Raw genomic sequence first — 25,141 nt, forward strand, 5'->3', positions numbered from 1 at the left:
CCATTATCTCTTCTTTGTTCACAGATTGTCTTTAACCGCAGTCACCCACAGATTCTCTTACCTCTCATCTTTGTCTTCTACTGCAGCGCATCAGTGCTAGGCATTTAGCTTCACCCCAGCATTGCACAACAAGCTCTTTGGGCTCTTTGACCCCACTAAATGAGCCTGTGTACTGTCCTTCTGGACACAGAGCTGAAGAATAAAAGGACATAAGATTAAATCAGTGTGCATGTAGGGTGGGGGATTGGATCACAGTAAGCACGGTGGTTTTGATTTAAAAACTACGTATTTGCAAGACAGCAATATTCCTGAGGGAAAAGCACCCAGCGGCTAATGTATCGTAGTTGCATGCAGAGACATGCATGTTAGAATTAACAAATGACAAAGGAGATAAACAAAAGAAGCCAGCTGTTATTAAGCACAGCCTTTAATCTGCTCTTGCCATCCAGTGGATCAAATTTCACCAGCCGCTGGAGTCTTATAGAAACTAGGGCAAGCGCCCCACCCCCACCTGCTTCAGCTCACTCTCATTCGGCATCTTTACTCACTCAGATTCCTTTAAAATTTACTGTTCTTTGCTCTAAGATGCAGGTGTAAGGCATACACTTTACCCTTTGCTACAATGTCTTACAGAATCTTCAGTTAATGGGCATAAACTTGTGCACATTTACAGTACTAATGTTACAACCTCACACTTTGAATATGATGTTGCAAAGTGCAACATTCTTATGAATTAGAAGGAAATAAAATAAATTTTCTTATTTCCTATGTAAATATATTGTCATTTTCAAAGAATTGGAATATTACTGAAAAGTTCATTTATTTCACCTACTCAATTTACTAAGTAAAACACATTATGTAGACTATTTACGCAGACTGAGGTTTTAAAGCGTGTATTTCTGTTAATTATGATGATTTCTTGCTTACAGCTAATGAAAACAATTTAGAGTGTGAAGCTACAATATTCATAGTCATGAAAATAAAGAAAACTCTTTGAATGAGAAGGTGTGTCCAAACCTTTGGTCTGTACTGTATATATTTATTTACATATATATGTATATTCACAAGCAAAAATCGGAAAAATCTGACGCGTATTGTGTTCAGCCCTCTTTACTCTCAAACCCCCCAAAGAAAATTCTGCATAAAGCAGGGTTAGGTTGTAAAACAATATCCCAAACTGAGTAAGACAGACATAAAAAGTCCCATGTAAAAAATTTTGTGTTTTAGGGAATAGAGCGAACATGTAAAAAAAGTTATCCGGTTTAATGAGACTTGTTAGGTTAGATGCAAAACACTACAAGTTGCAGAAAACAGCACATAATCCTAAATGGACCATCTCTGAAGGGAGATATGGTGGTAGCACCATCATGATGTTGGATTGCTTTTCTTCAGCTGGGACAGGGGAATTGTTTACAGTTGGTGGGAAATGGATGGAGCTAAACAAAGGAAAAAAGCAAGAAAACCTGTTAGAGGCTTCAAACGACTTGAGTCTGGGCTGGAGGTTTAAAGACCTATAGTTGAGAATCTGTGGCAAGACTTTAAAACCGATGTTCACAAATGGTTTCTGTCCAATCCAGCTCGAGCTATTTTGCAAAGTTATAACCAGCAAAGATTTCAGTCTCTAAATGTGCAAAGCTGGTTGAGACTTGCAGCTGTAGATGCAGCAAATAGTGGTTTTATAAAGCAGTGACTCAAGAGGGCTGAACAGAAATGTTTATGTTACAAAATTTGGTTTTAAGACTTCAACATAAAATTCTAATAAAATAAAGTAAATAAATAAAGTAAATGTGAGAAATTGTGAAGAAGAGTAAATAATCTTTTAGCTCTAATATGAAGATGGATGGCATATAATTTATCCCTGATGATATGTCTGAAAATATCAGTAATCTGTTAAGAACAGTGCTGCATTGTGGACTGTAGTTGCAAAAGAGACATCATTTGTCCTTAACTCTTTAAAATATAAAAGTAACTCCAGTGGCACTTATACTAGATGAAAATGAGGTGTCCGATGTTAACTGGAAAATATAACTAATTTATACAATATGCATGGATTTACATTTTAATTATATCCTTTAAATAACTTCTTGTTCTTTATTATGTATGTAAACACTACAGCACTGAGTTTTAATTGGTATTAATTCATGCTTTTTGCCCTAAGATATTTCAATGCCAAAAAAAAATAAATTTTAAATTGCACTCGCAGGAGTATGAGCAACAGAATTGGCTTTGGTCTATTTCTGAAGGCGCTCGTCCATGATAAACAAATCAGCCCAAAGAAATACAACGAGCTAGGGTGTTCGTACCAGGAAACTTTTGATTAAACAGAATGCAAACAAGTTCACACAAGGATGCTGTGACAGAGGAAGAGCTTCAGTTTTGTGTTTCAGTCCACAAATGATGAGAAATTGAAAGGTCCTTGCTTCCAAGCAGCACAAACTCCACATAGGTCCAAAAATGTCATACTTCTTTAAAAAGGATTTAACCAATGAACACTATGGTCTCTCATTAAAATGCGTTTGCTGTCTTTCTCCTTGTTTTTATTTGAGTCAAGCTGCAACAAACAAATTAGAGACCATTGTGTATACAATCGAAATGGCATTGCCAATGTGGATCAAGTTAAATTAAATGCTTTCTTTCTCTTTTTTTCTTTTCTATCTCTACATTTAACAGACACACAAATCAGCTTTACCCAAAAGCAAGAAGTTATTAAGGGGTTTTTATTGTGACAGCTGGTGGTGTTGACGGGTGTGATTGGGGGAGGTGGGTACTGACCTGGTGGCCAGTCTGTTGCAGTTCAGCTCCATTTACGCTCTGCATTTTGCTCTATTAATACATCTATAATAAGTCGAGCTCCAGGGATCCATTCAGATGGTGATATTGCCTGGTTTCCATTTCATTATAAGAAAACATATTTTCTAAGTATTCTGTCATCAGCCTGGGCTATATTTTATGTGAAAGGACCTTCGACAAACCTGCAGGTTGCTATGGGAATGAAAGAAGCCCGGTGAAGTGTTCAAATGAATGGCGCTTCCTGAGGTGCAAAATAAAGGTATATGGTCCTTTTAAGACAAGCGACAGATGCAAATCGGTTAATTGATGCACTAAATAAACTTTTCTGTATTTATTAATTTTGTTAACAAACAAACCTAATATTAACTCTTATATTAAACCTTCTTTACCATTTATTTATGCTCATAACATAAGCAGATAAATCTAAATGTTTTTACAGAGATTTGTTGAACCACAAAATGAACAAGTATCTAGCTATACATCTTTGTCAATTTGTTTTAGGTTTAAACTAGTTAAAAATGATTCTAATTATTTTGAGAGTTTGCAATTAGTGTTTCACAATTAATCACATTTTTATCAAATATCTACTGTATATAATAATAGTTTTTTCTTTATTTAAGTAAAGTTTGGTTGACAAAATGAGTCAAAAAATAGACCCATCAGGCATAGACTTGCTTATCTTGGCTCTGAACCTTTATCAGGATGGTTATAACTAACACTAGTTTGGTGCCCATGCTCACGGTAACATGTTTTACATTGAGGTGATATTGTAGGCTTGAAGTGCTATGATGCTCAGTATTCTCTATATCTTCTTCGCTGCTGGTGGACAACCTTTGAAAAGGGGGCCTATGCAATGCCTAAGTGAGAGGTTTTTGGGTGTGGGAAGCATTGGTGGAAGACATGATTGGTCGCATTGACTTTTGCAGGAGGAGTTCGTGAAAGCTGTGATTGGTTGTGAGAGCAGTTTTTTGCGAAAGACATGATTGGTTAGGTGGACTATTTTTAGTGGGGTTTGAAGATACCACAATGGTCGGATTTAGGTACTCTCCACCCCACTCCCAGTAAAATGCAGCACACCTGCTGCCCTAACCATTAGCCTAACGGTGATCCAGCACGCAACACGATGCTACGCTACACACTTCAACTCTGCTGCAATCATACAGGAAGGTGATACACAACTAGAGTGTAGTCAAATGCACCAGCAATCACACTAAATCAGTCTACCCCACAACTTACAGACGGTAGTTTAATGTTTCCAAATCACAAAGCTCATTCAGCACACCAACTGGATAAGGGGGTCTCTGCAATGTTGAAGTGGGACTTTGTGAAACCCCCTACTTGCAAGCTTTAAGGACATTATTGCCTTCTTATGGGCTGGAGTGTGTGCATCACCACTGGGCCAAAAATGAGGGAACTGGGAAAGGTGTTATATAAAGCGTTACTTTTTTAACCTGTTATTTTTTTCTGTAATTAATTAAACAAGGCTGCACGGTGGCGCAGTTGATAGCACTGTTGCCTTGCAGCAAGAAGGTCCTGGGTTTGATTCCCGGTCGGGGGTCTTTCTGCATGGAGTTTGCATGTTCTCACCGGGTACTCCGGCTTCCTCCCACAGTCCAAATACATGCCTGTTAGGTTAATTGGTCACTCTAAATTGCCCTTAGGTGTATGAATGGTTGTTTGTGTGTTGCCCTGTGATGGACTGGCGACTTGTCCAGGGTGTACCCCGCCTCTCGCCCATACACTGCTGGAGATAGGTACCAGCTTCCCCGCGACCCACTATGGAGTAAGCGGTAGAAAATGACTGACTAATTAAACAAGTAATTCATCTGGTCTTTGTCAGGTACCAGAAATACTTAAATCTAACCTTAGGTGTACAAAACCACACATTTGAGATGCCAGAATGTCAATATTCAACAAAGATGACACCAAAATTAAAAGGTTTGTCAAAAACTAAATACATGTTAAAGAGTTTTGTTACATTTAAACTTTAGAATTTAAATTATTTTAACCCAACCTTTTTAATATTAGCTTTAGTGAATGGAAGCTGGATATTTTATGACAATAATAAAACAAGCTTCATGCATTAAAGGCTGACATTAAACAGAGCATTTTCTGTAGTATAGACTATCGCTTTGATAAGTGACTCTCTTTTTTCATTTTTCACTGGCACCAGGCATTGCTGGTCATTTCGATCGTTCTCCATTTGATACTTTGTGCCCGACCTTTTCAGATACGAAAAGGACCTGCCATCCACAAAACCTGTGTCAATTTGTCTCCACCTTGGGGACATTTTGTACACACTCTGCTCATAGACTGTGAGTAAAAGTGGGTATATGACTGATTAATAATATCAACCAGTAGGAGGAGTCAACTGCACCAATTGAGGATTAGAATCGCAGTCAGTAGAAAACAAAATCATTCAAAAACTAAAATGACATTAAATCAATTTATATTTGGGCACTTCTATGGCTATTTGACTCTGTATTTTATGAAAAAAATACACAATGATTAAGTAAAGGGGTTAAGTAAATAGTTTTCTGGCGAACAATACAAAATGATAATGCATGGATAACGATTTTAACTTACTAAATGAAATTCTATTTTTCTATGCAACAAAAATTCTATTTTTTTATGCAACCTAAAAAAGGCAAAACCAAATGAAATGTGTAAGATAGCAGATACTTCTACACAGCTCTGTATATTCTGCTTTTCTTTTTCCTGTATGTTTTATCCTTGTCTGAACCTCCTTACCCCGAAATGTTCACATTAGCGTGCCTGCACTGCAGTTTGTCTCAGTTTACTTTGCTAAATCTAACTGCGCTCTTGCCTCTGGTATGTTGTGAGGCAATTCCATCAGGTAATGTGGAGTCAAAGAAGAGTAAGGAAAAGGCCTCTTTCCTCTCACACAAGTCAAAATTTCAGCCTGTTGTTTCTTCTCTTTGACCTCAATTACTACCAGGGCATGTGTTACTGAAGGGGCATGTTGAATCATGTCTGCTCTGGGAGCCATGTTTGTATGTCTTTGTGTGGTGTTGTGTACATCTCATGACTGTGTGGAGGGGATTGTGTTAGTTTAAGCCGAAGGAGGCTCCGTACAGTAGGTGGGGGCCAAGGTGCATTAGTCTTGGCTGAGATGTTCCCTCGAGTGATGCCATGGGTTGGTGGGTGGGTGGTTTGCAGAGGTTTGGGGAGACGGAGCTAGAAAAAAAGGGTAAGGCACTGAAAGGAGAGAGAACAGTAAAACGATGTCAGACATGATTGGAGCTGAACAAAGCCCTGCTCGCTGTCATGAGCCGCTGGCGCAGCAGCTGCCTGCTGCACACATCCACCTCTGGCGTGGACCTCCTGACAGAGCACCACTTTGCTTATAGAAAGCAGCTCAATCTCTGTGGTTTGATTACATATGGCTAAGTGAAATGGGAAATGGTCCAAATCTCCCTTTGATTAGAGCTAAAAATAGAAAAGACATTAAGACTCCAGATAATCTCAGCGAAATTAAAGTTGAACGGTCTTCTAATTTCTTTTGATGTGACGTTCTGTAGAGAATACATTTCCTTCAGAAGTGTTCAAACCCCTTGATGTTTTACACAATTTATCACCTTTTTTACAAAAAGTTTCACTGTATATTATAAGGATTTTATATAACAGACCAACAAAAAGCAGTGCATTCTTGTGAAGTGGAATGAAAATGGTTACATTGCTTTTGAGAATTTTAGCAAATAAAAGTGAAGTTTGAAGCGTGACAAAAGTAACAAAGATTTTGTACATTTTACATCAAAGCAAATCTCAGTTTGGAGAATTTCCACAGAGCAAGGAGTTTTTGACAGTAAATCTTTGCCATTTAAAACTGCTGAAAAGGAAATCTTTGCAAGTGTTTTCAATGATTGCAGGAATAGAGTTACTACACTTTATCTTTGTGTTCTTTTCATGATTATATTCTGTACCAAATGTTTATGTGTCCACATGACCTGCTCATTGTATTAGTTTAGTCACTATTTCACAGAGAAGTCAACTGGAATGCCCTCTAATTTACAAACAAAGCAATTTTAAACAGAAGACAGCTTCCTTATAATTGGTTTGCTCCTTTGCACTACACACAACCTCACTTTGACAAAACTACCTTTTCAAGCTTTAGTGAATTCAATCTAAGAATCCAATGTTGGAAATTACACAACAACGTGATTTTAAATAATCCTCTTTGTTTAGAAAAATGCTTTCTTTTACTTTTTTCTTTTGATGTAGGAGATTTGCAGCTCAAAAATGCTCCTCATGTCGCTACTTAATTATACCCAAACTATCTTTTTATGATTCAGAGGATTTTACCCAAATAATCAAATGTTTACACAAAAACACTATTATTGACAACACTCTCTTGATGAGACAAATTTTCACTTTTTTATCCCCCTGTGAAGATATTTACAGCTTAGGAGTACTCCTTAAGGCCAGCTTGAATAACCTGACAGCTCAAAGAACTTGAGAAGAGACTTGCTTCCATTTGTTTTGTTAATTATGATTTTAGACATTCACAGCTAATAAGTGCAACCCTACTAAAATAAAATCTAATTTTCTCTTTCTTGAATTTAACCATAAAAGTTAACTTCTTTTATAAAACAGTAAGCACTCCACATGACCCCATCTCAGTTTAAACCAACTTTCTCTAACCTAACAATCTAACGTAAATATAATATAAGGCTTTTTAAAATTAGACCTTAGAGTTTCCCTTTTTTTCTTGTGCTATGTTTGCACTTAATGAAATGAAGTGATGATTGGTTAAATTGAAGTTGCTGCTAGATTAAGAGACACTTCACCCCTTCTTTTTGAGTATGTTGAAGAATCTGTAAGGAGTTACGGAAAAGTACCTGTGTTTCTACTTGTGTATATGCACACTTTAGGTATCTGCCTGGTTAAAGTATTTCAAAGAAGGATGTAAGTTGCTGGGCTATGCATGTTCTCCTCCACATATAGGGGCTAATTTATTTCCCCTCACAGTTATTAACTTAAACTATGTTGATACATGGTAGCAGCAGGGAAGGAAAGGTAATATTCTGCCTCTGTGTACTGACTTCTATCTTGAGGATGGATGTTGCATGTGGATTTTCCTAAATATAATAAAAAAAACTTCTCTCACCACAAGGATTCTAATATTTCTAGGTGCAGTAGTTTATTACAACAGCACTGCTTCCGTATCCCTCTGTGCTAATTTGTTAACACTGACGAGCTCATTTCCCGCCAGACACCACGGGCAGTTTGATTGACAGTTTGAAACTCGCTCTTGTACATTTTCCCATCCTGCAGTAACCCACCATCAGTCTTCCATCTCCCCTCCGCTGGAATTTGCAAGCGCACGCGGCTCGCTGGCAATTAATCCATTCGAATGCGTGTTGGCAAATGCACGTTGAAACCAAACAAATGGCTCGATTTGTCCGGTGCGTCGAACGGATGTCTGGATCCTGTCAAAATAAGAAACGTTGATTGTTCTCAGCAGCATCGTTGGTCAAAGTGTCAAGGATGTTTGAAATGTCTGCCATGTGGGAATTCACAATGTTACACCTGTTTCTATCAAATGAATCATTTTTATTTTATTTTTTATTTTTTTCAAGCTTCAAAACTTATTTTCTGGGAGTTGTTTGACCATCCTTTGAGTGTGAGCTGAAAATAACTCACCTCCCTCAAGTCTCAAATTCCTCACATGCAGCAAAAAGCACTTTTTCATCTATGCTTTTCTTTTTAAATGCACAATCTGCAGAGGTCTTTGACAGTTCAGTTCCTGGATAATTTTGCACTCTCAAAAAAAAAAAGAAGAGAAGCCCTTGAGATTTGTCAGCTCCGGGCCATGAGTAACGTAATTTATTTGATGAGAACAATTTGCGTGAACTGTCTCTGACTTCAAGATAAATAATCCCTTATGTATTATTGAAAAAGCGTTTCTCGAAAATATCTTTCTTGTTGCACAGTGGTCTTTGCAAGGAACTTCTACCAGCCCTCTTCCGCCCCTAGTTTGTCATTTGTTGCAAACTAAGAAGTTGGTGTGACAGGCTCCCATTGGTCTAATCAAATAACAGCTCACAGATTCATGTGCTAATAAATCACCAGCTCTCGGGGCCGGACCCATCCGGCAATTCTCAGAGGAAAACGAGACATTTGATCTGTTGAATCAGCTCACTCGCCATCCCGTCCTCCCCTCTTCCATCTATCTTCCATTAGTTCAATTCAATAAAGTCAGAAGTTATTTGAATGCAAGTACCCTTCTTCCCACATACATGCAGAATATTTGTGTATTAAATTGTCTTCATATGAAATTGAGGTCTTTGTAAACAAGTGCCTAATGCATCCTGCATTGAGAACATGTTTGGAGGTTTGCCAAACCTACTAAAAACTGTGGTGGCACCTGCATTATTATGACCATGGTTAAAAAAATTCTAATCTGATTTTTAATCTGAAAACCACCTGAGCGCATAATTGTAGAGAGTAGAGTATGTATAATTGTAAAGCTTAATACAGATTAAAAAATAGAGCAGAATAGCTAGTTTTCAGCTTGGTCAGCTTGATTGGTAACTGTCCATTTGGATCTTCAGATATCTGTTTTTTTTCAGTCAGTGAACGTTACACAGCCAGTAGGCAAAGTTATGCAGACTTAGCACACAACTTCAGTGCGAAAGTTTTTACAAAGCAAAGAAGACTTTAAGTTATTGTATTTTAGTAATATGATTGAAAGTAATTTCAGACAAAGCATAAAAGATGGAGAAGTTCACCACAACAGGAAACTATTTTCTACAAAGGTCTATTATACAGGCTGTAACATAAACAGCTGTAACTTAACCCTAAACTCACCCTAACCCTAACTTATCCTATGGCCACTGACAAGTATGATGAATAACACCAACTATCCTGACATTATGACACCTGTCAGAAGGTCCAAAATACTGGGCAGCAGGTGAACATTTTGTCCTCAAATTTGATGTGATATAAGCAGGAAAATGGCAAGCTTAAAGATTTTTGAGAGTTTGACTATGGGCCAGACGGTTATGGCTAGGCAATTAGGTTATTCAAGCATCTTCAAAACTGCAGCTCTTGTTGGGGTGTTTCTGGTTTAAAGTTGTCAGTATCTTTTGAAAGTCATCCAAGGAAGGACATTTGGAGAACTGATGTAGTGAACAGACAAACAATTGTAATTCAGATTGCTAAAAAAAAGTTAAGGTTGGTTCTAATAGAAAGTTGTTGGAAAACACAGTCCATCACAGTCTGTTGCTTGTGTGGCTGCATAGCTGCAGACCATTCAGTCTTTGACAGTGTCAAAAATAATGTGTGTTGCTTAGCTGTTGAACACGTGACACCAGGATGAGCTATGCAACAAAGATAAGCCAGTGGAGGCACTGTTCTCCTGAGAAACCTTGGATTCCAACATCTATCTGGATGTTACTTTGACATGAAACCCCAACCTAAGCATTATTGCAAACTGTGTAAACCAGCTGTGGCTTCTTTTAGCAGGATTATGCATCCTGCCACAAACAAAACAATAGGGATTTAGCCACCAAATTCAATGGATTGCAAACTAGTTTGTAGGATCTGTAGGACCAATGAGTCTTTTTAATAGAACTGTGATTTCAAGTAAAATAAAGTGATTTATCTAGTTTATCTAACATTAAATAAGAACCTTCAAATATGACACCCCAAAAATTTTATTTTTATTTACGTTTTGAAAAAAAAAAAGAATATCAAGAGATAAAAATATATTTTAAATAGCTGAAATCATCTTTCTTGTTAACAAGGGAAAGTGAGGGAGCCTTCATTCAGTCAGCTTACTGGCAGTGTGCAGCAAAGGGTGGGGGAGGGGCTGCGTGGATATTCTCGGCTCTGGTCACTGCAAACTGTGGTCCCTCTGACACGTCCTCTTGTAATGACACTATTTTAAATGTTGGGAAAAATTGTGCCGTCTTCAAAACATAACTTTTTAAAAACTCATTACAGTAGACCTTGATACAGCAAACCTATCATCATTGTTAATTATATTTCTAGAGACAAATCATCCAGTATTAACAGCAACCAGCAAAGGGCAAGCTTCACAGAACTCTGAAATCAGCCTAGAATAAGCCTAGAAAACTTTAATCAAGTCTTTCCCCCACTAAATCTCTACATCTCCCCTTAGGTTAGGAGCCACCGCAGGTCCCAAAAAGCAGGTTATCCAGCTGATTTTGGCTCATTCAGCAGAGTTCACTGTAATGTGAGCAATGGTTGACCTTAACAGCTCCACCCTGACATGTTTTCACCAGAGATGAAAAAGAAGCCAGCCCCCAAAGGCCACTGTTTTGTTCCGAGTGATGACTTTTAAATGTCATTCCCCTCTCTGTCTGAGTTTGAGAGCCTTTTGGTTCAAGAAAAGGTAAAACGTCTGTGTCACTAAAGCAAGAATTAGCTTTTTAGCTGCAAAATTCCTCCTTCCTTATTCTCTATTGCCATTAGCAAGCACCCAATAAGTGGATCAAATAATTTGTCCTTGGAGCGATTGTTGCGGCTCTGCGGGGGAGCGACATTTTCCAAATGTCCATTTTTCTCTCTGACCTTTGTGTTGCCCTTTTTGGTGAGTAATTGCGTATTTGTGAAATAATCATTAGCGTGTTACGTCATGTGCAGGCGTCAGGATGAAAAAGACTATTTGGTGGTTTAGAAGTGGTGGAAGTTTCCAGAGTAACCACTTCAGTTTTCTTAACTTCATTAAAAGAAAAATCCAGAGAGAATCTGCCATGCTAAAAAGAGATACGAGCAGCATATAAAGGCTCTAAAGTTTCCACAGCTGGGGGAGAAGAGGGATGGATCACACAGGCTCAGACAAAGCTTTCTATGAGGCTAATTTCGATTTTCAGTGGATCTGACAATGATGCATGCAGGTATAAAGCAATGCACAAAGTGTGTGAGAGTGGGGCAGGATGCTGGCTCTGGTACCTGGGCAATATGAGCCCTATCAATCACCACCCCATGGCCTCAGATGTAATTAAACTTACAGTTGTTGACTTGCAGGGTAATTCGAGGCATCACTGGCATGCTTTTACTCGATTGCATTACAGGATTGCCGGTGCCTGTGCATTGGGTTTTCTGATGTTATGTTTTTTTTATATGTCCGTTGCAGAGATTTTGGAGAGTAAGGTAAAGCTGTTCCATGTGAGCTCTTACAATATGGTAAAAATGTATTTAGGGGATTTAAGTTAAAGCTACCCTGTATGACCAGTCATTTTAGTAAATCAAAATTACCGTGCATAAAAGTATTCAAACTTTTTGTATTTTTTACACACTTCATGTTACAACCACTAACTTTATGTTTAGTGTTTTGTTTTTTTTTACTCCACTGAAAGTTTTTTTTAATTGAAAATAAGAAGCCCTATGCATAAAAAATCAGTATACCTAAATAAATTATAGAGCACCTTTGGTAGACTTTAACAAGGATCAAGCAAAGCTTCCAAGTTCCTTGTCTTCCTAAGTCAGTTTGACTCATAAATTAGCATTTTAGCTCCTGTTGGCAAGGATAGCAAGAGCCTGTTGGCTGAAAACATAAAAAGAAGTTGATTATTCACAATTGGGAAAGATTTAAGACAGTTGCTTCTCTTCCCAGGAGTGGGCGTCCAGGTAGATTCACTAAAACATAAGAAATTGTAAAAACTAAATAACTCTATCTCAGACTCTTTAGATCTACTGCAGAAGGGTATGGCTTGTGTGAAAGGGTCTTTTCTCTAAAAAATATTATGGAATTAGGTCTGTAAACTGCATATCAATAAACCACAAATCTTCTAGGAAAATGTTGTTTGGACAGGTGAGACAGATAGAGATGATTGGTCATAATACAAAACCAAACCAAACACAGCATACATGTAAATATGTTATGTATGATGATTTGTCAAAATCTTCACCTATGCCTGACTAAAATGTTGTAGTGGAACCTTTAGGGACCTGTGCAGAAACAAATAGCCTTATATATCAATGAACTGAAGCAATGTCAAAAAGATCAGTGGGACAAAATTCATCCACAAAGATGTTAAGAATGGCAATGGTATATATTAGATAGCTTAGATAGCTTTTCCATTTCTGTTTTTGAACCGTCACCTTAACGTGGTGGAGGGGTTTGAGTGCTCAAATGATCCTAGAGGCTATGTTGTCTGGGGCCTAAATGCCCCTGGTAGGGTCTCCCATGGCAAACAGGCTCTAGGTGATAGGTGATGGGTCAGACAAAGAATGGTTCAAGAACCCCTCATGAAGAACAAAATATCGAGGCACGTGACGTCGCCCGGTACGGCGGAGCCGGGGTCCCACCCTGGAGCCAGGCCTGGGGTCGGGACTCGTCGGAGAGCGCCTGGTGGCCGGGTTGCTCCTCGCGGGACCCGGCCGGGCCAAGCCCGAACGAGAGACGCGAGGCCATCCCCCAGTGGGCCCACCACCTGCAGGGGGAACCGTGAGGGACCGGTGCAAAGAGGATTGGGTGGCGGACGAAGGTGGAGACCTCAGCGGCCCGATCCCCGGATGCTTAGGCTGGCTCTAGGGACGTGGAATGTCACCTCGCTGGGGGGGAAGGAGCCTGAGCTTGTGCGGGAGGTCGAGAGATATCGACTAGAAATAGTCGGGCTCGCCTCCACGCACAGCGTGGGCTCTGGAACCCATTTCCTTGAGAGGGGTTGGACTCTCTTCTACTCTGGAGTGGCCCACGGGGAGAGGCGGCGGGCTGGTGTGGGTTTGCTTGTTGCCCCCCAGCTCAGCCGTCTCGTGTTGGGGTTTACCCCAGTGGATGAGAGGGTTGTATCCCTGCGCCTTCGGGTTGGGGAGAGGTCTCTGACTATCATTTCAGCCTACGGGCCGAGTGGTAGTGCAGAGTACCCTGCCTTCATGGCGTCCCTGTCGGGGGTGCTGGATAGTGCCCCTCCCGGGGACTCCATTATTCTGCTGGGGGACTTCAACGCCCACGTGGGGAACGACAGTGACACCTGGAGAGGCGTGATCGGGAGGAATGGCCTCCCTGATCTGAATCCGAGTGGTGTTTTGTTATTGGACTTCTGTGCTAGTCACGGATTGTCCATAACGAACACCATGTTCAAACATAAGGCAGGAGGTCGATGATCGACTTTGTTGTCGTATCATCAGACCTTCGGCCGCATGTTTTGGACACTCGGGTGAAGAGAGGGGCTGAGCTGTCCACTGATCATCACCTGGTGGTGAGTTGGATCCGCTGGAGGAGAAAGCCAGACAGACTTGGCAGGCCCAAGCGCATAGTGAGGGTCTGCTGGGAACGCCTGGCGGAGCCCTCGGCCAGGGATGTATTCAACTCCCACCTCCGGGAGAGCTTCGACCAGATCCCGGGGGATGTTGGAGACATAGAGTCCGAGTGGACCATGTTCTCTGCATCTATTGTCGATGCTGCTGCCCATAGCTGCGGCCGTAAGGTCTGCGGTGCCTGTCGTGGCGGCAATCCCAGAACCCGGTGGTGGACACCGGCAGTAAGGGATGCTGTTAAGCTGAAGAAGGAGTCCTATCGGCTGTGGTTGGCTTGTGGGACTCCCGAGGCGGCTGACGGGTACCGTGAGGCCAAGCGTGCTGCGGCCCGGGCTGTGGCAGAGGCAAAAACTCGGGCCTGGGAAGAGTTCGGTGAGGCCACGGAGAAGGACTACCGGTTGGCCTCAAAGCGATTCTGGCAAACCGTCCGGCGCCTCAGGAGGGGGAAGCAGTGCTTTGCCAACACTGTTTATAGTGGGGGCAGGAGACTGCTGACCTCGACTGAGGACATTATCGGGCGGTGGAAGGAGTACTTCGAGGATCTCCTCAATCCTGCCATCACGCATTCCGTGGTGGAAACAGAGGCTGGGGACTCGGGGTTGGACTCTTTCATCACCCAGGCTGAAGTCACCGAGGTGGTTAAAAAGCGCCGCGGTGGCAAGGCTTCGGGGGTGGATGAGATCCGCCCTGAGAACCTCAAGTGTCTGGATGTTGTAGGGCTGTCATGGTTGACACGCCTCTTCAACATTGCGTGGCGGTCGGGGACAGTGCCTCTGGACTGGCAGACTGGGGTATTGGTCCCCCTTTATAAGAAGGGGGACCGGAGGGTGTGTTCCAACTACAGGGGGATCACACTCCTCAGCCTCCCTGGTAAGGCCTACGCCAGGGTATTGGAGAGGAGAGTCCGACCGATAGTCGAACCTCGGCTTCAGGAGGAACAGTGTGGTTTTCGTCCCAGCCGTGGAACACTGGACCAGCTCTATACCCTCTACAGGGTGCTCGAGGGTTCATGGGAGTTTGCCCAACCGGTTCACATGTGTTTTGTGGACCTGGAGAAGGCATTTGACTGTGTCCCTCGTGATGCCCTGTGGGGGGTGCTCCAGGAGTATGGAATCAGGGGCCCTTTATTAGGGGCCATCCGGTCACTGTACGAGCGGAGCAGGAGTTTGGTCCGCATTGCCGGCACTAAGTCGGACCTGTTCCCAGTGCATGTTGGACTCCGGCAGGGCTGCCCTTTGTCGCCGGTCCTGTTCATAACTTTTATGGACAGGATTTCTAGACGCAGCCAAGGGCCGGAGGGGGTCTGGTTTGGGGACCAGTGGATTTCGTCTCTTCTTTTTGCGGATGACGTGGTCCTGCTGGTCCCCTCTAGCCAAGACCTACAGCATGCGCTGTGGCGGTTCGCAGCCGAGTGTGAAGCGGCTGGGTGAGGATCAGCTCCTCCAAGTCCGAGGCCATGGTACTCGACCGGAAAAGGGTGGCTTGTCCTCTTCAGGTTGGAGGGGAGTTCCTGCCTCAAGTGGAGGAGTTTAAGTATCTCGGGGTCTTGTTCACGAGTGAGGGAAGAATGGAGCGGGAGATCGACAGACGGATCGGTGCGGCTGCCACAGTAATGGGGGCGCTGTGCCGGTCCATTGTGGTGAAGAGAGAGCTGAGCCGAAAAGCAAAGCTCTCAATTTACTGGTCGGTCTACGTTCCTACCCTCACCTATGGCCATGAACTTTGGGTCATGACCGAAAGAACGAGATCACGGATACAAGCGGCTGAAATGAGCTTCCTCCGTAGGGTGGCCGGGCACTCCCTTAGAGATAGGGTGAGGAGCTCGGCCATCCGGGAGGAGCTCGGAGTAGAGCCGCTGCTCCTCCACATCGAAAGGAGCCAGTTGAGGTGGCTCGGGCATCAATACCGGATGCCTCCTGGACGCCTTCCTCGGGAGGTGTTCCGGGCACGTCCCACCAGGAGGAGGCCCAAGGGACGGCCCAGGACACGCTGGAGGGACTATGTCTCTCGGCTGGCCTGGGAACGCCTTGGGCTCCCCCTGGAGGAGCTGGAGGAGGTGTCTGGAGAGAGGGACGTCTGGGCGTCTCTGCTGAGTCTGCTGCCCCCGCGACCCGGTCCTGGATAAGCGGAAGATGACGAACGAACGAACGATTCCGTTTTGTACACTTGAGGTTAGATTTAAATAATTCTAGAACTTGCTAAACTCCCAATAGTTTTTGATATTTCTAGTTTCCATAAAATTATTTTAAAAAATTGTACTTTGTTCATACCATTGCTAAGCAGTCATGACAATAATCAATAGAACAGTGATGCATCTTGTTTGTTAAATATGTTGGGATTATGAATCTGAGAATATTATTTAACATTAATATTTTAAGATTATACCAAATAATATTTCGGTCTGTTAAGGGTTGTCCTGTGAATACTAGCCCAGTAAGGCGATAGTATTAGGACAAAATAGAAAGGTATGAGACGAGCTCCGACATTATTGAACAGCATAAACTCTGCGCACACATAGAATGAATTCACACAATTTCTGAAAATACAAGAATTTATTAACAAAAATAAGTCAACTCAAAGTCAAACATATTTCAATCAACAAACTCTTTACTATGCTAAAACAATCCAACTAAACTACCAAGCAGAATTAAAGAATAGGGAAGACTATTGGGCTATGTACAATATGAACAAGTTGATTAAAGATGATTGAAAACCATGGCCAAAAGAGTGATGCAACATTACCGTGCAATGTTTATGTTTGAGAACCAAGGATTATTTTGATGTGAAGTTAGTCTTGGGACTAACTTAGACAACCATTCACAATGCAAGATCAGATAAAATATTATTTTAATAAAATAATGTTTTAAATAATGATCTACTGAATAAAACCAACCTTCTGGATGACCATTTCTCAATGGTGTCTAATTAGCTGCCTTTATTTATTAAAATAATATTTAAAGAAATATTATTAAGGAAATATTTTGGAAAAGAGCTGAATCTTTCTGGAGAAATGGGGCTTAATGGTGTTTACTTAGTAATCAAATTTAGTAAAATGATGTTTAGGGACTATTATTCACTAACTTGAAAACTAACAACCTTTCTGTTAGATACTCTTTAGTAGCAAGCACGTGTTCTTACTGGTTAGCAGTTGAGCTAACAAAAGAAGCTGATATCTTAGCACCAGAATCAAACACATACCTTTAAAATACCAGGGTTAATAAAAGGGTTAAAATGCATAAGTGCGGACGGCGCGTTATGATCAATCTTCTGTTTAAAATAACCCTTTAAATAAAGTTTGTCTTAACTTTAAAAACATACAAACAAAGAACACAACCTGAACACGTGTGCTGCAGATATTCTGCTAGCACACAGATAGCTGAGTTCAACACAAACAAAGCCAAACTTCATAAAATGAAAAATGTTTAGATCATTTCAATCTAAATCTTTCTATTATTGTTCTGCCCAAACCTAACCTCTGACCATGCTGAGGAAAAGCTGTCCAGGGCGGCGAAGTCTGAAGAAACTTCCACAGTCTTTAAACGGTTAGCTACAGCTAACCTCCTTAGCTGTGGGGAGTTTGAAGGTGCGGCCGCTCTGTCGGGCCCACCAGACTGCATATTACCACGGTGATGCGACCTCCGTTGTCCTCCTTGGGGAACAGCTGCACTCGGCGTTGTGCTGGGAACTCTCTGGAAACAGTTCGCTTCTGCAGATCTCAGAGAGAACAGTCAAGCAATGCTTGTACCTTGATTACCCCGTTCATGAATGAAAATCACTGGACCGATTTATTTCTACTTATCTTGTGCATATGATCGCGTGATCTTATGACACCCTTGGATCCAGTTGAAGAGTTTATGTCTTTTTGCCAGCAAAGAGACATCAGCGCGCTTTGTCCCCCTCCTATCCTGATGAACACCGGCATGGAAGAGGGCGGATGTAGCTAAAGCTGTGCTCTTATTCGGGCAGTGACGTCACAGGAAGCCCGCAGTTACCCCGTTTCCTGGCTGTGCCGGAAGTAGGTTAATGCAATTTATTTTGAAAGTTCTAGGAAAGTTTGTACTGGCCTTTCACGTTGTAACTCATGGCTGTGGGCAAAAACAAATATGTGACTTTCAGATATGGTTTATGCATTTCTTATTTGTCCTCTACTTGTTCACTTTCCTCAATTTTTTTAACATTGTACACTATGATTACATCTGCCATAACATGGTGTACCCCACAATTATGAAATCCAGAGTTGAGATTTTTTGTAAATTATAAAAATTGTCAGTGTAAGCTATTTAATTGACAGTTTTGTTGTTTTTTTTTTCTTGGTCTTTTTTGAATGCTCTCATTTAAAGAGCAAACACAAAAACACAAGGATCAAAAACAATTTGTTCATTTTAATCAAACTAAATTACGCGGTTTTTTTTTTTCCCTAAGTGCACCTGCCTGAGTCAACCTGTATTATCTCCCCTTTCCTCATGCTGTTATTTGTTTCAGCAAACTTTGGTTTGATTCACACCAGTGCTGTTTAGGAGGCGGAATAAATCTTCCCACTAAGAGGAAGATAATTGGTAGCTTTCATCCCCGCATTGGAAATAATTATTCCAATCGGTGATGTTTCAATAGCAAGTGGGTTTTAGTGTGTTAGGGTTTGAATGATTTATGAGACAAAATGAAATGGCATGATAATGACGGTCCTCTCCCGCCGCTTCACCTTATTGCATCTCTTTGTGTTTGCTGTGTTTTATTTGTAGGGGAATATACAAAACATTACCTGGCTGACTTTTATTAGTACAGATTGTGTGGCTTGCTGTTCTGGTATCAAACACATAAGGATTTTTTTTAAACCTATCCATCATGCAATGCCATCAGGGAGGCTTAAGAACAAAGAGTGCTGCAACAGATGGTATGTTCCCCCCCTGCGGAGCCTTCATCTCAGCATCCTGGAGTTGGTGTGACTTTTACATCAAGAGTCAACTTGACATTGTTGCACTAAATAGATTTCAAGAAGTATAATTAGACATAACTAGCCACTGGAACTTGAGTAAAGCTTTAGTAACAATAAAAAAGATTGGCACAAAAGAAAGATGCTCTATGAGCCGACACAAGGCTAGGCAAACCAGCAAGAAGAAAATGATCATTATATCTCAGATTCAAGATGAATCTATTGAGATGAATCTCAATAGACATTTTTGCTTCATTACCTACATAAATCTCAGTCATACAATAAGGTGATCATATGATTGAGGAAAATGATCGAAGTAATGATAGAAAATTGCACACTTTACAATTTTCAGGTAGAGTGGATCATTGTTTCATGAGATGCAAAAAAATCAAATGAGATGAGAGATGTTGTCAATTTATGTTTTATGAAGCCTTGCATGTGTGCATCTTGTCCACCTTCTACATGCATCTTCTTTAGCAAGGTGCAAGACGTTTAAGTCTGTGTTCCTGTGTTGAAAATCAGAATCAGCTTTATTGGCAAGTTCGTAAATACAAACAAGGAATTTGACTCCGGTACACTTTGCTCTCTGGTTTTTGTTTTTGCATTACAGAATATACATATATAACATATACAAATATACACATACAAGGGTTGGACAATGAAACTGAAACACCTGGTTTTAGACCACAATAATTTATTAGTGTGGTGTAGGGCCTCCTTTTGCGCCCAATGCAGCGTCATTTCGTCTAGGGAAGGACATATACAAGTCCTGCACAGTGGTCAGAGGGATTTTAAGCCATTCTTCTTGCAGGATACTGGCCAGGTCACTAGGTGATACTGGTGGAGGAAAACGTTTCCTGACTCGCTCCTCCAAAACACCCCAAAGTGGCTCAATAATACTTAGATCTGGTGACTGTGCAGGCCATGGCAGATGTTCAACTTCACTTTCATGTTCATCAAACCAATCTTTCACCAGTCTTGCTGTGTGTATTGGTGCATTGTCCTCCTGATACACGGCACCGCCTTCAGGATACAATGTTTGAACCATTGGATGCACATGGTCCTCAAGAATGGTTCGGTAGTCCTTGGCAGTGACGCGCCCATCTAGCACAAGTATTGGGCCAAGGGAATGCCATGATATGGCAACCCAAACCATCATTGATCCACCCCCATGCTTCACTCTGGGCATGCAACAGTCTGGGTGGTACACTTCTTTGGGGCTTCTCCACACCATAACTCTCCAGGATGTGGGGAAAACAGTAAAGGTGGACTCATCAGAGAACAATACATGTTTCACATTGTCCACAGCCCAAGATTTGCGCTCCTTGCACCATTGAAACCGACATTTGGCATTGGCATGAGTGACCAAAGGTTTGGCTATAGCAGCCCGGCCGTGTATATTCACCCTGTGGAGCTCCCGACGGACAGTTTTGGTGGAAACAGGAGAGTTGAGGTGCACATTTAATTCTGCCATAATTTGGGCAGCTGTGGTTTTATGTTTTTTGGATACAATCCGGGTTAGCACCTGAACATCCCTTTCAGACAGCTTCCTCTTGCGCCCACAGTTAATCCTGTTGGATGTGGTTCGTCCTTCTTGGTGGTATGCTGACATTACCCTGGATACCGTGGCTCTTGATACTTCATAAAGTCTTGCTGTCTTGGTCACAGATGCACCAGCAAGACATGCACCAACAATTTGTCCTCTTTTGAACTCTGGTATGTCACCCATAATGTTGTGTGCATTTCAATATTTTGAGCAAAACTGTGCTCTTACCCTGCTAATTGAACCTTCACACTCTGCTCTTACTGGTGCAATGTGCAATCAATGAAGACTGGCTACCAGGCTGGTCCAATTTAGCCCTGAAACCTCCCACACTAAAATGACAGGTGTTTCAGTTTCATTGTCCAACCCCTGTATATAAATAAAAAGGTGTATTTGCAACATCTGTATGCTGTTGTTTGGTACTCTATTGAATGTTCAACAGAGAAACAGCCCGGGGGAAGAAACTGTCTCAGTGGCGACTAGTTTTAGTAAACAGTGCTGTGTAGCAGCGTCCTGAAGGTAAAACTCTAAACAGTTTATGTGAAGGGTGTGTGGGGTCTGCAGATATTTTGGCAGCTCTTTTCTTGACCCTAGACCTGTATAAGTCCTGGATGGAGGGAAGATCAGCCCTGGTTATTCTCTCTGCAGTCCTGATTATTCGTTCAGTCTGGACCTGTCCTGTTTTGTGGATGAGCCAAATCACACTGAGATGGATGAAGACAGGACAGACTGAATGATGGCAGTGCAGAAGATGACCAGCAGCTCCTGTGGAAGGTTGTACTTCTTGAGTTGCCTCAGGAAGTACAGTCTCTGCTGGGCCTTCTTTCGAACAGTGTTTATGTGTGAAGACCATCTTAGGTCCTCAGGTGGTTCCTAGGAACCTGAAGTGGTCCACAGCCGACACGGTGTAGTTGAGGATGGTGAGGGGGGTGTGTGGGGGTGGTGTTTTCCAAAAGTCCACCACCATTTCCACAGTCGTGAGTGGGTTGAGTTCCAGGTAGTTCTGACAACACCAGTGTACCAGCTGAGCCAACTCCTGTCTGTAGGCAGACTCATCATCGTCCTGGATCAGTCCGATGACAGTGGTGTCATCTGCAAACTTCAGGAGTTTCACGGACGAGTCTGATGAGGTGCAGTCATTTGTGTACAGGGAGGAGTGGGGGTAGAACACACCCCTGGGGGCACCAGTACTTATAGATCTGCTGAGGGAGAAGATGCTCCCCAGTTTCACCTGGTGCTGTCGGCCCATCAGGAAGCTGTTGATCCACTGAAAAGTGGAGGCTGGGATGTTGAGCTGGGTTAGCTTCTGGTGGAGGATGTCTGGTATGATGTATTTGAAGGCCGAGCTGAAGTCTACAAACAGGATTCTGGCGTACGTCAGCTAAATAGCTAAATATGTCTATTTGGTTGTGGTTCCTGATCTTTCAAACATGTCTTGAACCTTCCACTTTAAAAAATAGAAATTTAGTGCGCTGATGACCACAATGATACAAATTAAAACTGAAATACATTATAAACTGTGTGCCAAAGGCACGCTGTCATTGTAACTACTCAACACCTAAACAAATGGTCATTTATTTCTTGTTCAGTACCACACATGGGCTGGTATGAAATACTGATGGTAGGCTAACCTTGAGTAAAATTACAGGTTTCACTGTATTCACACCAACATTTAAAGCAAAAACGTATATCATGATCTTATTGCTTTTATTTAAAACAAAAAAGCAGATATCCATCTGATGTTAAAATAACACGGCATAGTGATTAAGAAAATGTGAGGTCCTTAAAGAGCAAAATCAATGAAAGGTAAATTAATCTGTTTACTGAGCACTTAAAAACTACTTCTGAATGTAACAAGTGTTTATGTTTTGAAGTCTGTGTAGCCAAATCAATAACAATATATGCCATTATAACTTAAATAATCAATAACTTGTATTATTTTAGGAGCAGTGGGATATTCCAATGCTTTGCTGTTTTGTAGTAACGCAATTAGATCATGTTATGCATTTTCATACAATATATTTGGGTAAATACCATGAAACTGGTGTGAAGGTTATACCGGCCCTTGAGCCTGACAAACCTATTATAGCTAGATACGTAGCTTTATTAGTCGCTTTGATTTTGAGTCTGCAGTAGTCTGTTTATTTTACCACCATGTTGATTATTTTACAGTAGCTCATTACTAGTGTTTGTTTCAAAATGCCGTTCACATGAAGGAGAGAGTGCCGCTTCTCTGGTGGCCAAAACACTTCTCTCTGTTGTTCTCTACCACAAAAATCCACACACACCCAACTTAGAAAAAACTTTAGATTTGGTGTTTAGATCTTCCCTCATTTAGCCATCATACACAGCTGACTGACACAGCTGGTGTGGGTAGTACTACTTTGCTCCTACTACTCTAAAACCGGTGAAAACGATCCAGTCACTAATTAAATAATTTTAATAGTTAATTTTTAAACTGTCCCACTAGTAAACTTAAGGTATGCTTATTTTTGTCACCAAGATGAATATAACCTCCTCTTTTTCTGCCTGTCTCTGCTCCTTTCCTTTTTCACCTAGCATCATCATTCACTGCTTTACGTAGCCCAGACACTTGTCTGAAAGGATGTTTATAAGATCTTTAACCTCCACACTTCCCCTTACGGTCACTGCAGCCAGTGTTTATGCTTTCCACTCATTTTTTAAATATCTGACTCTAAACAAAGAACCTCTCCAGCTTGTTATGCACATGCTCAGTGGTGTGGCAGTCTGAGCCTGCAGACGCTCGTGGGCCTGCTTCTGTGCTCTCATGTCTCAGAGGAACAGCAAAACAGTGACCCACAGACGGCTGTCACTCTGTCCAATAAATACATGGCTAGCCATTTATTTGTTCTTGGCAGTTTACATGATCCTTTTTATGACAAATTGACTCTTATCTTTAACTGAAGACATCTCTTAACCCACTACTTCCTGCCTGTGTGTGACCCCCTCAAAATACAAAAAAAAAAAACAACATCTCTCATGTTCCCACAATACACTGCTTTCCGTGTTTCTCACTCTAATCTCCCAACTTAAAGCCCAAATAATGAATGGTGTATTTTCTCACAGGAAAACCAATAAACACACTGCTTCTTTATGTGTGATCAGTGTCAGTCTTGTACTCAGTCTCTTGTCTACAACTCCTGGCCTCTCGAAGGCCCCTGTGGTGTTGCTTATCCTCCCACTCCAAATAACTTGTGTCCTATCAGCCCACACTCTTGAGAGAAGGGTGAAGAACCTCTTTGCATATGTCTCAGTGTCAAACCTTTTGATTGCAGGTCCTTCCATCTGTTCATGCATTTTGTTCCTTGTTGAAATATTCAGAATTTTATTCAGGTCTTCACAAACAAACCCTGCCAGATCCAAGATGAAGCTGCTTTAGCTTTTTTTTTCCTATTTTATATGGAAATCTTCAGCTTGTATTGGAAGAGAAAGATGGCAGAAATTCTCAAACTTATTATTTTTATTTTGTTTTACTTTTTTTGTTGTTTTCTGCAGCTTTCAGTAGAGCACCCATCCCCATGGCGGTGGTGAGAAGGGAGCTGTCCTGCGAGAGTTACCCCATCGAGCTACGCTGCCCGGGCACAGACGTCATCATGATTGAGAGTGCCAACTACGGCCGCACGGACGACAAGATCTGCGACGCAGACCCTGCGCAGATGGAGAACACACGGTGTTATCTTCCAGATGCATACAAGATCATGTCTCAAAGGTAGCCACACATACAAATGAATTAAAGCGCTAACCTTGACAATTAAACTGTCAAAACTGTCAAGTTAAGCTTGAACTCAGTTTTAAAGAGAGATCTGTATTTTACTTTATTCTAAATTACTTAAGATTTTTAACACAGCAAAAACGTTTGATTAGAAGCAAATTTTATTGCATTGACTTTAATAACCCATACTCGGTGTTGCATGCTAGTGGGGGGGGGGGTGTTAGAATACCTATTTATGCCACTATTACTAATGCATAGTCTATGCATGAGTAGTAATACAGTAAAGAGCTACAATAAACAAATAATAATTACAGACAACTAAGGTTGTTATTTTGCTCTCCCTGAATGATCTGTCACAGATTGGCTAATAGATAAACAGTAATTCAGTAATTCTTCCCTATAAAAACATTGTATTCACATAAAGAAAAAGCAAGACAAACATGATTTAGCTTAAACATGCATGTATGCACAATAACACATGCATTTTATTTTCCTATAGCTATTACAACATAGCAAGCAACTTTAACAGACAGGAGTTGGCCAGGATGAATAGCCTAATGCTAACATTTTTTCCACTGTTTTACTTTTTTTTAATCTTTATTTTACTACAAACAAGGCGGGAATGCCCAGTCTGTTCATTGGTCAGATGTTTACGGTACAGGAATACAAAATATAAAGCTTGTCAAAAATATGAAGATATAAAGAAATTAATCATGTTATATTTCTGGGTAATGGGCATGGGCCTTTATGCTTTAAAAAAAAACAAAACGCACTCCTTTTGTTTGTCAGTTTGGTTACTCCACAAAGCAACGCATACCTGGCTACAGGAAGGCGTGTGGCTCAAGGTCAGAGCGTACACCCGGTCACTGTCAGACAAAGATCGGGTCATGCTCAC

At 41.4% G+C, this 25,141-nt stretch overlaps 1 protein-coding gene across 15 annotated transcripts in view; it reads left to right on the plus strand.

Moving 5' to 3' along the window:
- LOC124880236 (adhesion G protein-coupled receptor L3-like) overlaps positions 1 to 25,141 on the plus strand; it is a 357,339-nt gene that overhangs the window by 109,782 nt on the left and 222,416 nt on the right. For all 15 annotated transcript variants that reach the window (XM_047385217.1, XM_047385213.1, XM_047385214.1 and 12 more), the window contains exon 4: positions 24,030 to 24,243. In XM_047385217.1, coding sequence (XP_047241173.1) covers positions 24,030 to 24,243 — 214 coding nt within the window. The remainder of the gene's footprint in view (positions 1 to 24,029; positions 24,244 to 25,141) is intronic.

This window comes from Girardinichthys multiradiatus, chromosome 14, assembly GCF_021462225.1.
Source record: "Girardinichthys multiradiatus isolate DD_20200921_A chromosome 14, DD_fGirMul_XY1, whole genome shotgun sequence".
Classification (NCBI taxonomy): Eukaryota; Metazoa; Chordata; class Actinopteri; order Cyprinodontiformes; family Goodeidae; genus Girardinichthys; species Girardinichthys multiradiatus.